At 46.7% G+C, this 14700-nt stretch overlaps 1 protein-coding gene across 4 annotated transcripts in view; it reads left to right on the top strand.

Moving 5' to 3' along the window:
* Positions 1-14700, top strand: part of smg6 (SMG6 nonsense mediated mRNA decay factor) — a 305342-nt gene that overhangs the window by 159740 nt on the left and 130902 nt on the right. For all 4 annotated transcript variants that reach the window (XM_052035245.1, XM_052035247.1, XM_052035248.1 and 1 more), the window contains 2 exons: positions 3183-3342; positions 14029-14230. In XM_052035245.1, coding sequence (XP_051891205.1) covers positions 3183-3342; positions 14029-14230 — 362 coding nt within the window. The remainder of the gene's footprint in view (positions 1-3182; positions 3343-14028; positions 14231-14700) is intronic.

Raw genomic sequence — 14700 nt, 5'->3', positions numbered from 1 at the left:
GGCCGAGTTCCCTCAACCTGTTTTCATAAGGCATGCTCCCCAATCCAGGCAGCATCCTTGTAAATCTCCTCTGCACCCTTTCTATGGCTTCCACATCCTTCCTGTAGTGAGGTGACCAGAACTGAGCACAGTACTCCAAGTGGGGTCTGACCAGGGTCCTATATAGCTGCAACATTACCTCTCAACTCCTAAATTCAATTCCCCAATTGATGAAGGACAATACACCATATGCCTTGTTCACCACTGAGTCAACCTGTGCAGCTGCTTTGAGCGTCCTATGGACTCGGACCCCAAGATCCCTCTGATCCTCCACACTGTCAATTAAAGGAGGAGTCCGCTGATATTCTGGAGCATGTCTGTATCAGGAAGGAGGAAGTGTTAGAAATATTGGAGCACGTTCAGGTGGATAAATCCCCAGGGCCCGACGGGATCTATGCCATGATGTTAACGGAAGAAATTGCTGGGGCTGTGACAGAGATTTTTGGATCTTCATTCGCCGTGGTGGCGTACCAGAAGACTAGAGGACAGCCAGTGTTGTTCCCCTATTCAAAAAGGGCAGGAGGGATAAGCCTGGAAATGACAGGCTGGTGAGCCTTACGTCAGTGGTAGGGAAGCTGTGGGAGAAGATTTTGAAGGACAGGATTTATGTTTACTTGGAAAGTCAAGGATTGATTAGGAGGAGTCAGCATGTCTCACAAATCTGACTGAGTATTTTTTTTGAGGAGGTAACTCAGAAAGTTGATGAAGGCAGAGCAGTAGACATGGTTTACATGGACTTCAATAAGGTTTTCAACAAGTCCCGCATGGTAGGCTGGTCCAAAAGATTAAGGCACAAGGGAGCTCTGGCAAATTGGCTTGCTGATAGGAGGCAGAGAGTAGTAATGGATGAGTGTTTTTCTGACTGGGAATCTGTAACATGGTGTAATGGGATCAGTGCTGGGACCTTTATTGTTTGTAATATATACAAATGATTTGAATGAGAATGTGGGTGGTCTGATTAGTAAGTTTGCAGCTGCCACAAAAATTGGTGGAGTCATAGATAGCAAAGAAGGTTGTGTAAGGATATAGTGGGACATAGATCAGCTGGGAAGTTGGGTGGAGTGGTGGCAAATGAAGTCTGGTAACTATATGAGAGTGAGCTGAGCTGCCAGAGGAAGTGGTTGAGGCAGGTACATTAACAACATTTAAAAGGCAGTTGGACAGGTACATGGAAAGGAAAGTTTTAAAGGGATATGGGCTAAATGCAGGAAATGGGAATAGCCTAGAACCGAAGGGCCTGTTTCCCTGCTGTATGAATCTGAGTCACTGATATCCTTCTGATGGCAACACTGGCCCAGTTAAAAATGTACAAGAAGGCAGATTACCTCTTGGAGGACGTGTGTTTCCCTTATCCCCCTTCCAACCTCTTGGGACTTCCCACAGCCACTCGGCAGTCATACCAAATGGCCCGTTTGTCCTCATCTACAGCCAGTGAACGGTGGTTTGGAAGGCAGCCAGATCCTGCCTATTGTTGCTTTCAACAGGAGGAGCAGTGATGCCTGGTCCTCCTGACAAGATGTGAGATGACCATTCAGATCTGTTGGTTTGTCCCCTGGGTGCACTGAATTTTCATTACTTTGAAATGGTAAGCAAATCTTGTTAGAGGACAGTTTCACTATCTCTGTTCATGTAGAATTTATATCAAATACTCGTGATGTATTGTTCCTTAAGGCCATTGAGTACCTCAGGTCAGTGAGCCTAACATGTTACTGGAAGGGATTCTGAGACCCAGGATCTACCTGAATTTGGAAAGGCAGGGACTGATTAGGGATAGTCAGTGTGGCTATGTGTGTGGGAAATCGTGTGTCGCAAATTTGATTGAGTTTTTTGAAGCAGTGTCTAAGAGAATTGATGAGGGCAGGGTGGTAAACATTGTCTAAATGGACTTTAGCAAGGGTTTCAACTAGGCCCCGCATATGGTCAGCTGGTCTGGAAGGTTAGATCACATGGGATCTAGAGTGAGCTAGCCAATTGGATACAGAATTGGGTTGGTGGTAGGAGGCAGAGGGTGGTAGTGGAGGGTTGTTTTTCAGACTGGAGACCTGTGACCAGTGGAGTGCCACAGGGATCCGTGCTGGGTCCACTGTTGTCCGTCATCTATGTTAATGATTTTGGATGAGAATGTAGTTGGCATGGCTAGTAAGTTTGCAGATGACACCAAAACTGGTGGTGTGGTGGGCAGCAAAGAAGGTTTTTCTTCAATATTTCTAAGATATAAAAAATATCTAAGATTACAACAGGATCTAGATTAACTGGGAAAGTGGGCCAAGGAATGGATGAAGGAATTTAACTCTGACAAGTGCAATGTGTTGCATTTTGAGAAGTTAAACCAGGGCAGACCTAAACAGTGAATGGCAGGGCCCTGGAGAGTGTTGTAGGACAGAGAGACTATGGGTACAGGAACATACTTCTCTGACACTGGTGACACAAATAGACAGGGTGGTGAAGAAGGAGTTTTGCTCACTTGCCTTCATGAATCAGGGCAGTGAGTACAGGAATTTGGACATCACGTTACAAATGTACAAGTCATTGGTTAGACCATACTTTATTGTGTTCAGGTCTAGTCGTCCAGCTATAGGAAGGATGTCACTCAGCCGGAAAGGGTGCAGAAAAGATTCACAAGGAAGTTACCAGGACTGGAGGGCTTGAGTTATAAGAAGACACTGGACAGTCTGGAGCCATATCCCTGGAGCATGAGAGACTGAGGGGTGACCTTATAGAGGTTTATAAAATCATGAGAGGCAATGATAGGGTAAATGGTCACAGTCTTTCCTGGGGTAGGGGAGTCTAAAACTAGAGAGTATGTTAAAAATGAGAGGAGAATGATGTAAAGGGGACCTGAACGGCAACATTTCCACCCAGAGGGTGGTGGGTATGTACACTAATATGCCAGAGGAGGTGGTAGAGGTAGGTACAGTTACAAAATTTAAAAGGTATTTAGCCTGGTACATGGACAAAAGGTTTAGAGGGATATAGGCCAAACGCAGGCAATTGGGGACTAGCTCAGGTAGGCAACTTGGTCATCATAGACAAGTTGGGCCAAAGGGCCTGTTTCAGTGCTGTATAACTGTGATTCTGTGACCATAGACGTCTGTTATTTTCACCAAGCAACACACATAATTTACTATTTATTTCCATCACAGCCCGTTCGAGTGAGGAGGAGGAGGAAGATGATATCAAGGTGTCTGCTTTCAGCCTTGACCTGAAGGAGCTGCTTCCCAGTGTGAAGGTGTGGTCTGATTGGATGCTGGGTCACCCGGATGAATGGAACCCACCACCAAACTCGCTCATCCTGCCAAAGGAGTACGTTGTTTTCACCTTTGCTTATACTGCAGAACAGAGAGCTTTTGTTTGTTTACATTTATTCTGTTCCCACCTTGCTGTTTGTTTGGGAGTCTGAGAGCCAGGGTAATGAGATGAATTTTGAATTCAGTTTAAAGCCCTTGGCTTTCCATTCATTTCTCAGTTCCTTTGTCATGCCATGTTTGTACCTTAAAGGTATGGATCAGAGGTACCTTGGATGTTGTCGGTTTTGGAGTTTCAGGACCCAAACTCTCTTCAAGTTCGCATTGACTGAACAGGATACTCCTGGTCATGTTCTTCCAGACTCTAGCATAATGACATCCGGTATCCCTCTGAACTTTTCCTATCTTTCCTATCCAGGTATCTGCCCATTGTAACTGTCCCCGCCTCTACCATTTCCTCTGGCAGCTCGTTCCATATACCCACCACCCTCTGTGTGGAAAAACTTGCCCCTCGGGGCCCCTTTTAAATCCTTCCCCTCTCACCTTAGACCTGTGTCCTCTAGTTTAAGCTCCCCTACACTGAGAAAAAGGCTGTGACCATCCACCTTATCTACACCCCTCATGATTTTATAAACCTCTATGAGGTTAACATGGTTAGTAAGTGTGTGGGTGACAACAAAATTGGTGGTGTAGTGGACAGTGAAGAAGGTTATCAAAGATTACAGTAGAATCTAGATTAACTGGGAAGTGGGCCAAGGAATGGCAAATGGAATTGCCATTCTTGGATGAGTGTGAGTTAAACCAGGGCAGGACAGTAAATGACAGGGTCCTGGAGAGTGTTGTAGAACAGAGAGACTTAGGGGACAGGTACATAGTTCCCTTAAAGTGGCGACACAGGTAGACTTCATCGATCAGGGCATTGAGCACAGGAGATGGGATGACGTGTTACAATTGTACAAGTCATTGATGAGACCACACACCCAGAATATTGTGTGCAGTTCTGGTTGCCCAGCTACAGCAAGGACATCATTAAGCTGGAATGGGTGCGGTAAAGAATCATGAGATGCTACTGGAGGGTTTGAGTTATAAGGAAAGGCTGGGACTTTATTCTCTGAAGTGTAGGAGATCGATCTTTACAGAACTATATAAAATCATGAGGGGAATAGTTAAGGTTGATGGTCACTGTCTCTTTCTCCTGATAGGGGAATCTAAAACTAGAGGGCATAGATTTAAGTGAAAGGGAAAAATTTAAAGGAAACTTTTTCCACACAGGATGATGGCTATCTAGAATGAGATGCCAGAGGAGGTGGTAGAGGTGAGTACAATTGTAAAGTTCAAAAGACATTTGGGCTGGTATATTGATAAGAAAGGTTTAGAAGGATATGGGCCAAATGCAGGCAAAAGGGACTAGCTCAGGTAGGCAACTTGGTTGACATAGACAAGTTGGACCGAAGGGCCTGTTTCCATGCTGTATGACACCCCTCAGCCTTCCACAGCTCTGCTAACCTCTCCCACTCTGTATCCCTGATCACCTACAGCTCTCCTCTGCAAACCTCTCCCATTCTGTATCCCAGATCACCTACAGCTCTCCTCAGGCTCATTTCCACAACTGACTTACTGAAGATTCCATAAGGCCTGCCACCTTTAGTCAGTGCTCTTGCAACTTCTCCTTCTTTTGGAGGAAGCACTTTGCTATTTTCCTGTGTGTGACTCTTGTCAGTGGTTTTGTCTTTTGATCATTCAGTTGCCTTACATTATCCAATTCCTCCCAACTGCTTTCCTTCATTATGTTGGTGGTCAGTCTATGACTAAGCTTATTTAAACTAAATCTACAAACCGAGAAGTGGCTGACTGGTAAACTGAAAAAGGTTTCTTTGGATGTTGGCAGTACATGTGGACCTTTCACTGAAATTAAATAATTGGACCTCCTTGCAGGTTTTATCTGCTGCATTCACTCCATTGTGATAGCACTGATCCACAGCCAAGAAATGCAGATACATGGCAGACAAGTGTTTGTGAGATTTCAAGAACTATTCCCCTCGGACTCTACAGAAAGTGGTGCCCAGATTTGTGTTCTCCCAATTTGGGAAGGTGTTTATTAAATCTCTGGGCCTGTTGCTGAGCAGCTGATGTCTTTATAGGCTATTCACTGTCACTAATCCAATGGCGTCACAGTGGGTTTTCTTTCTTCGTTTAGCTGTTACACCTGCACTGCAGGAAACTGCTGAGAGTGAACAAGTAATAAATTATTCAGGCGATTATTTCAAATGTAGCCACGTCAGTATTCACTGGGATTCAAACGTGGGTTTCTCCTGTTAACCTATCTTGCTTTTCCAGTTTTCATCCATGTAGCTGAGATTGGGTATCTTTTATTGATCTCGGATATGTGGGCACATGTGCGAGCACAAACTTGTGTGTGCACCCACATTCTCCTGCCTTGTTAATAAACTTAGATTTCCTCTTTTTTTTTAAGGAATCAGCATTGCTGTTATTCAGATGTAAGTGTTGAGAGAGCAGTCAGTCAGAGTACTATTGGTGAAGTAAGTTTCTGAGAGAGTTTGCCCTGATGATAGGATTGAGTTTGGAGCTGCAGCGGCTGAGAGTCTCAGCCCCGGTTCACTCCTGCACAGCTGTATGACACTGTCTTGGCCCAGAGCTGGGATAGGAAAATAGAAAGCGGGCCAAGCCAGAAAGTCCTCTTTGTTTTGTAGCTGGCAGCCTGCCCGTGACTGGGGTTACATAATGGGAATCATTGTGGTACTCTTGAGATTGCTGGAGTATTTACAGGATCTGGGTCACAGTGAGAGCTGTGTGGCTGCAGCAGTGTCACATGACTGTGGTATGTCAGTGTCAGGCCCTTCCCCCACTCCCACCCCCCCCCCCTCCCCCCTCGTATTCCTAGTTTTTCCTCTGCCTTGCAGCTATAGAATGGTGTTTCTTGGCAGCCGCCCATGGGTTGTATGTGACTTAACTCGTGTAATGGCTTTGGCTCGTAAGGATCTAGAGTCAACAGAGGGGCACAGGGAGGAGGCGAGCAGAGCCTGGAGCGTCTCATGGGCAAGCAAGTAGAGAGGCTGGAATACTAGACTCGAGCCATATCACATCCGTCTGTTGTCTGCCCAGCCAGCTTTGGATAAACTCTCTAAGACCAGTGCAATACATCATTCCTTTCTTCTCTCTTTTTTTCTTTTTTTGCTTTGGGGTCATGTAAAGTTCTGTGTTTGTGCTTTTAACCCTGTAAACACTTTCCTTAAAGCAGCTGGCAGCCAAATGCAGCTCTGGTTCCCATTACATCACAGCTTAAAAAAAGTAAAAAATAACTTCTTACAGAAACTAAAGTTTGCTGGAAATTTTCTCTCATCCAAAAAAATGCCTATTTAAAAAAAACAAATTTGCCACAGTGGTAAGTGAACTGTGTTTAAGAGTGCGCTGTGCTTAAGATGCTGGCTTTGCTTTCTTCCCGACAGAGAGTGTATGGCAGAAGCAGGTCTAAATGAAGATGAGGTAGTAACAAAGGAATTAAATCAACTTAGAAGGAGAGTGAATGTACACTTATCTAAAGCTTTCCACGACCCTGTGCTGATCTAAACCAATTCACACTACTTGTGAGAAGGGTAGCAGAAATGAGATAAATGACCATATGATCTGTGTGTTGATGACAGCTGGGAAACTGACCAAGAGAACTCCCTGTTTTTCTCTGGAATCGTCCTGTGGACCACCTTTGTTCGCCAAGTTGGATAGATAGTTTAATAGAGGAAAGAGCAAACTGCCGGGGGAACTCAACAGGTCAGGCAGCATCTGTGGCGGCAGAGGGTTTCAGGTCGGACCCTGTATCAGGACTGAGAGTGCCGAGGGGCCGATTGCCAGTGTGAAGAGGTGAGGCAGGGGCTGGCAGGCAATAGGTGGATCCAGGTGAGGAGGAGGAGGATGATGGGCAGATGGAGCCAGGTGGGGAGAGGGGAGGAGGGAGGCAGAGACAGTGGTTGGGAGAATATAAGTGGAGACACAAGAGCCTCCAGTTGCTGCAATATGATAAGGAAGGAAGGTGATAAGTGGAACCAGATAAGGGAGGGATGATGGGCAGATGGGGAGGGACTGAAACTGGTGAGTGGCTGGGGTTGGGAGAACCTGAGTGGACCAGAAGGGGACGGAAAGTAACAAGGCATGTGGGTCACCAGAAATTGGACAATTCAATGTTCATACCATTGGGCTGCAGGCTGCTGGGCAGAATATGAGGTGTTGTTCATGTGTGACATTCTGACGCCACTTGCCCAGCAGCCTCCTCCTCACCTGGTTCCACCTATTGCCTGACAGCCTGTCTCACCACTCCCCCTCTCCTCTTCATACATCCTTTCTATACTCTCAGTCCAGATGTAGGCTCTCGACCTGAAACGTTGACCATCCCTCTACCTCCACGAATGCTGCCTGACCCGCTGTGTTCCTCCAGCAGTTTGTCTTTTGCTCCAGATTCCAGCATCTGCAGGCTGCCTTCAGATAGGATAAGGGCCTGTCCAAAGGATGGCATGTCTGTCAGCAGAACACTCCCCTGTCAGTAGTATAGCACTCCCTCAGCACTCCCCCATCGATACCACAGCACACCCCCTTCAGTACCACAGCACTCCCTCAGCACTCCCCCATCAGTAGTACAGCACTCCCTCAGCACTCCCCCATCAGTACCACAGCACTCTCTCAGCACTCCCCCTTCAGTAGTACAGCACTCCCCCATCAGTACCACAGCACTCCCTCAGCACTCCCCCATCAGTACCACAGCACTCCCTCAGCACTCCCCCATCAGTACCACAGCACTCTCTCAGCACTCCCCCTTCAGTAGTACAGCACTCCCCCATCAGTACCACAGCACTCCCTCAGCACTCCCCCATCAGTACCATAGCACTCTCTCAGCACTCCCCCTTCAGTACCACAGCACTCTCTCAGCACTCCCCCTTCAGTAGTACAGCACTCCCCCTTCAGTACCACAGCACTCCCTCAGCACTCCCCCGTCAGTACCACAGCACTCTCTCAGCACTCCCCCTTCAGTAGTACAGCACTCCCTCAGCACTCCCTCTTCAGTACCACAGCACTCACTCAGCACTCCCCCTTCAGTAGTTCAGCACTCCCCCTTCAGTACCGCAGTGATCCCTCAGCACAGAAGCACTCCCTCAGCACTACCCCTTCAGTACCTCATTACTCCCCTTTCAGTACCGCAGTAATCCATCAGCACTGAAGCACTCCCTCGACACTACCCCTTCAACAGTGCATATCTCCCTTATTACCACCTTAACATACAAACCTGGTTATGTGCTAATCACTGGATGTTGGAATGAAACCCATGACATGATGATGTGAGAGTGCCAACCTCTGAGTCACTCCCAACACCTTATATAAGCCAAGGGGCTTCTGGCAGTTGTTTTTGTGAGGGTCATCAGCTTGGATCTCAGCTGCACAGTGTACAACTAATTACAGGGTGCTGAGGTGTCAGAGTGAGCTATCTGTCACTGTACCTTGTTGGTTGAGTGTGGGAGACTTGACCAGCAGCAGGGAGAAGCCCAAAGTTTCTGGGAATTCGGTTTAAAATCCGATTTAAAATATTAGATTAGTGGGCAGGTGATTTATCAGGTTGAGGGCAGATTGTTCCTTGGGGACCAGCTGGAAGCATTTGTGCAGGAGCATATCAAAGGGTACCCCTTGAGGAATGTAATTATCGGTTGATTTTAAACACTTAATATCTAAATAGTGAAATAAGAATTCTGTGCAGAACAGTCAAAGTTTTGACGATCAGTATAAACGGCATTCCAGAGTCAGTGAAGAAGTGTGATTAACTTGATGGCTCACTTCTACTGCACAATTGATGGGCCCATTTCTGGATCATAAATTGCTGCAGTTGTATTGCAATTTTTATTCAATTATTTGCGTTTGGCTATGTTTCATCCATTCCTTATCTTAACTTGTCATTTCATTCCATCTAGCTACCCCTACCCTGCTCCCACAAGCTGGTGACTCCGCTCTCTCTCTGCTGGAACTGACGGGTATCAGGAACTAACCGGGTTGTGACCTGAGTGCAACCCCCTGCGCTCCATGCTTCTGAGTGTGTCCCATCAGTATATCATCTGTTGGTTAGCACGTACATGACTTACTGATCCAACTTATGTGAAAAATCTCTTGACTTTGCTGGGAGATATTCTGAAGTGAATTACTTTAACTATAGCCCCTAGTTTCAGAGCGATGGTCAGTTTTCAAATCCAGGTTTTCATTCTTAAAAATGGCATCAAGTGCACGTTGTCAGCTTTAAGTTTTTATCGGGCACCAATAGCTTGGATCTGCTATTATCTCAGATGCCGAAGTTGCTGCACTCTCTGCATCTCTCTCATTCTTTGCTTTCCTTTGGGTTCTTCCATTTACTTTCACCCTGCTTCTCACTTGTAGTCTTTTCCTCTCCCTTCTTACTTCTAAATTCTCTTCACTTGTGAATGACACATTCAGGTAAAATGGCTGACAGGGTTCTTGCGAGGACACAGTGCTCTGGACTAAATGCCTTCTGTTGTTTGGTCTAGTTTCTATCTTAAACCCCAGGATGTGTGTCTGCTCTGAATCCAGGAGCCAAAAGTATTTAGGAAATTCTTGCCTTATGCGCTGAAATTCCTGGTCTTTACTAAGTGAGTGTAGTTGTAACTTGCTTCTACTTGGTAGGCAACAGTGATATTATACCTCCTGTCTGCTCCTGTAGGAGTAGTCAATAAATCCTGGCCTTTTAGTTGAATTAAAAGAAGAACATTCATTGGGATTGGAATTATTGCGCAGGTACTGCTGTTTCGGTATCTTCCATTAAAGTTATCTCTGTTCTGTTGTCTCATTTATCTAGAACCTTCACTATTCCTGCACATACAAATCCTTAGCAACTGATTGTAGTCAACATGTTGTGGGCTTGAGTCAGAAACTTAAGTTCTTGGCTGACACTCCAGAAAACCCAACAACCAGGGGCAACTTGTTTTTTGCCAAGAAAGTCATTGAGATTGTTTGCCTACTTCTGAGTAAATGCTGCAGGTTCTGTCCTTTGGATGCAACATAATGAGGAGACTCCGTCTGACTGTTCAGTGGTTTGAGTGGATGGTCATGACTACATGGCACTGGTGGTGTACATGTTGTCCATCCAGCAATGTGGAGTTACTGAAACAGGATTAAGTGATTGATGAGCGTGGAGTTGATAAGGGTTGGTGGTGTTTGATATTGTGATGGAGTTCCTTGGCTGAGTATAGGAAAGGTTTGCTGACGGTGGATTAGTTGATGTGTATAGCAAAATCTAATGCCTGGGCTTTTAAAAGGACTGACTGCATGGACACATTGTGACTTGGGGACAGAGAACAGAGACGTGGTGAGCAGTTGTTTTACAGATGGGAGGCAAGAATGCAGGACTTCCCTTACAGATAGCATCATTTCAAAGCTTATAGATGTCGTGGGAGCAAGGAGGGTAATAGAGCTCAGAGGGACTGGTAAATTGACTAGACACTTAACCAAGGAAATTTATCGCAAATTGGTAGGAGGGATAAAAAGAGAGAGGTATAAATGGGTTCAGGAGCAGAGGTGGTTATATGAAACTGGCAGAGCAAGTTTAGAAGATTTAAAAAATAAAAAGCATATGGAATTCTTGGCTTTATTAACAGAGGACAAAAGCAAGGAAGTTATGCTAAACCTTTATGAATCATTTGTTGAGCCTCACTGGGAGTAATGTGTTCAGGTCTGGGCACCACACTGTAAGGAAGTGCAGAAAAGATTGATTAGAGTGCTTCTGGTGTGAGGGATTTCAGTTCTTTGAAGATGCTGGGGTGATTCTTGGAGCAGTGAAGGTAGAAGGATTTAAGAAATATGTTCAAAATCATGAAGGGTTTGATTGAAAAACTAAGGAAAGTTGGCATCTTCAAGGGTAGGAGGCTTGGTACCCAGAGGGCACGGATTGAAGGTGTTGGCAAAAGGGGAAGGAAGGTGAAACTTTTTCTGCTGTGAGCTGTGATCTCGTCTTTGCTGCTGCTAGGGACAGTGCAGCTGGAATCAGCGAGCACTCTCGAAAGGGAATTGGGTAGATTGTAGCAAAAAGAAATTAAGTGTATTCAGGAAAGAGCATGAGAGGGTGTCTAATTGCAGAGCTCACTAAAAGAGAAGCTGCGATGCGGCAAATGGCCTTCATTCCAGTACAGGTCCTCCCCAGCTTGCGTACAACCTGTATGTATGAACGAGCATTTGGGAGACTGGCAGGATGGATTTGCTGGCTGCTGCGGGGCTGGAGGCATCTTCTGCCGTGTTGGAACTCTGTTTGTGTTCACATTTCCAACTTGCAAACTGTTCAGGATACGAACAGTCCACAGGAACAGAACCCTGCCATAACTTGGAAATGACTTGCATTCCTCTATGTCCTTCAGGGACTCTCTCTGGGGGAGAGTACCCTCAGGACAGTTGGCGCCTTCGAGACTGTACCCTGCGGAAGTTGGCACCCTTGGAGACTGTGCCCTGGGGAGAGTCGGTACCTCGGGGACCGTACTCCGGGGACAGTTGGCGCCCTCAGGGACTGTACCCTGGGGACAGTTGGCACCCTCGGAGACCATACCCTGGGGAGAGTAGGTACCTCGGGGACTGTACCCAGGGGACATTTGGCGCCCTCAGAGACTGTACCCCAGGGACAGTTGGCACCCTGGGAGACCATTCCCTCAGGAGAGTCGGTACCTCGGGGACTGTACCCAGGGGACATTTGGCGCCCTCAGAGACTGTACCCCGGGGACAATTGGCGCCCTCAGAGACCGTACCCCGGGAACAGTCGGCGCCTTTGGGGACCGTACCCCGGGGACAGTCGGTACCTTGGGGACTGTAACCTGGGGGCAGTCGGTACCTCGGAGACCGTACCCTGGGGAGAATCAGTACCTCGTGGACCGTACCCCGGGGAGAGTTGGTACCTCGGGAACCGTACCCGGGGAAAGTCGGTACCTTGGGGACCGTACCCTGGGGAGTCAGCGCTCTTGGGGACCGTACCCCGGGGAGAGTTGGTACCTCGGGGACTGTACCCTGGGGAGAGTCGGCACCTTCAAGAATTGGAACACAGGGAATATCTGTTGTTTTAAAAGAGGCAAGAAAATAGATGGACAACTGAGGGAAAAAAAGGGGAATAATTTTGTGGAGTAAGACAACATTGCGTGTGGCAACTTGCAGTAGAGTCTCTTTCGGTTGGGTGTTCAGATTTGAGAGACATTGAGCTGAAGGAGCTTGTTGTTCTTGGCCTGTAGTTATTCCCACAGGGTGCTGTCACTCCCTGCTTGTTGGCATGCTGAAACACACCAGTGCTGGCTCCTTTGAAGTTGCTTTGGGACAAAATTCCCCTGGGACCTGAAGGTGATTCATTTTCCTTGTGGAACAGTGATTTTTGTTTTAGGGGCACAAGAAAATGCAGATGCTGGAATTTGGAGCAAAAAAAACAGCTGCTGGAGGAACTGGGAGTCGAGCAGCCACTGCGGAGGGAAGCGGACAGTCAATATTTCGGGCCAAGACCCTTCACCTGGACTGTGATTTTTTTAAAATCATTCTTCACTCCTTCCTCCACTGTATCAAAGATTCTAGGTTCAAAGTAAAACAACAGCAGGAGGCTGTTAAATGTGATTGTAGAATCTGGAAGGTTGTGAGATTAATGCTAATTCAAGTTTATAAGGTAATGTAGTCTGAAAACAGTACAGCACTCCCTCTGTGTCACCTGGATTCTGTGCTTATGTCACTAGGAGTGGAACTCGAACCCACAGCTTTCTGAGTGAGGGAAGAGAGGTTGCCCACTTAGCCAACATACATCAGTATATGCAGTGTGGCAATAGTTACACTGGATCCCAAGAGCAGGCAGTGGTTTTCTCAGTGATTCCATGAGAGCATGTCAATGTCCTCAGATACATGTCCGTATTTGCGGGGGTCCTGGGGTGCGTGTCTGTCTTTGCGGGAGTCCGTGTTGCCGGACTCTCTGGAAGCATAACCATGTTTGCTGGAGCCGAGATATGTGCCCATGTTTGTGGGGGTCCTGGGATCCATGTTTGTGTTTGCGGGGGTTCCAGGATGCATGCCAGTATTTGCAGAGGCTCCAGGGTGCGTGTCTGTGTTTACAGGGGTTCTGGGGTGCATATCCATGTTTATGGGGGTCATGTTTGCAGGGGGTCCCAAGGTGCATGACAGTATTTGCAGGAGACTTAAGTGGTTCGAAATTTGCAAGAACATTCCTGGTCATGTATGTGTTCACAAAGAATAATGGGAATTTGTCAGAAATCTCTGTCTTTTATGGAAAATGTGAAACAACCTGTGCAGAGATGCAGTATCAACAATTGAACACAGTGCTTCACCCAGAGGGTGCATGCAGGGGTACTGGTAATTCTGATGGAAGTGCACCCTTAAGAAACCCTTAATTTGCATGGTAATGGGGTGTAAAAAAACTTTGGGTATCTATTGAAAACCGGGCGAATGCTAATTGGAACAGGAGCGTTGAAGTCTCAAAGTCACAACACCTGCATCTGTTTCTTTTTTCCTAATTGGGTAATCGTTTGAGACCAAAATCCGGAACTGTTCTTGCGCTGACTTAATAAAAACATCATCTGTTTTTCTAGTTCCGAATGAATGTTTTATTATTAACAATGTCTTTACATCCTAAAACACTTTGCTGAGCGTCGTTTTCTTCTCCCTGGTGACCTAACCTTTGGCTCTTGTTTCTTTCTGTTGAATTTCCTCTGTTCAGAATTGCCATCGATGTGTGGGCCATGCTGGCAGAATTCTGCAACATTTTCACAGCTGTCAACCAGTCAGAGGTACCGCTGTACAAGGACCCGGATGAGGACCTCACCCTGCTTGTTCTGGATGAGGACAAGATCCTCTCAGGCTTTGTTCCTCTCCTGGCTGCCCCTCAGGACCCTTGCTACGTGGAGACAGCCGCAGATAAGGTCAGCCGGGGGGCACACTGTAAACTCTTGTTCCTGGGAAGGCTTTTTTTAAACAGAATGTGATTAAGTCAGTGAGGGTGTAAAGGGAAAACAGTGACCTCAACATCGGACATCTGCCTGTACTGCACCAGTGTCATGAAAAGCACCTCTTCCTGTAGCGTGCGTTCTGTGGCATGCTTTGTATACACTTCTTTCCCTCCTTGTCTAAATAGCTTGTGTTGGCCACCCTGCATAACTCCAAATGGAGACTGTCAGACCCTGCCACAGCTCTGTGCTGGGCAGTCATCCAGCTCCCCTGGGCTAACATCATAGTCCCAGAAACTGATTTCCTTTAGGCTCGGGGCTGAACCTCAACCTAACTCTTATTACCCCCTACCCTGTAAAAACTGGCAGGGGCTGAATTTTCAGTATCTTATTGGTTGACTTCAGCTGTTAGATTTGATGCATTTTTAAAGCAACATGAGAAATAC

The sequence above is a fragment of the Pristis pectinata genome, chromosome 21 (assembly GCF_009764475.1).
Source record: "Pristis pectinata isolate sPriPec2 chromosome 21, sPriPec2.1.pri, whole genome shotgun sequence".
Classification (NCBI taxonomy): domain Eukaryota; kingdom Metazoa; phylum Chordata; class Chondrichthyes; order Rhinopristiformes; family Pristidae; genus Pristis; species Pristis pectinata.
Note: the sequence above shows the minus strand (reverse complement) of the source record. Positions and strands in the feature narration are given on the sequence as shown.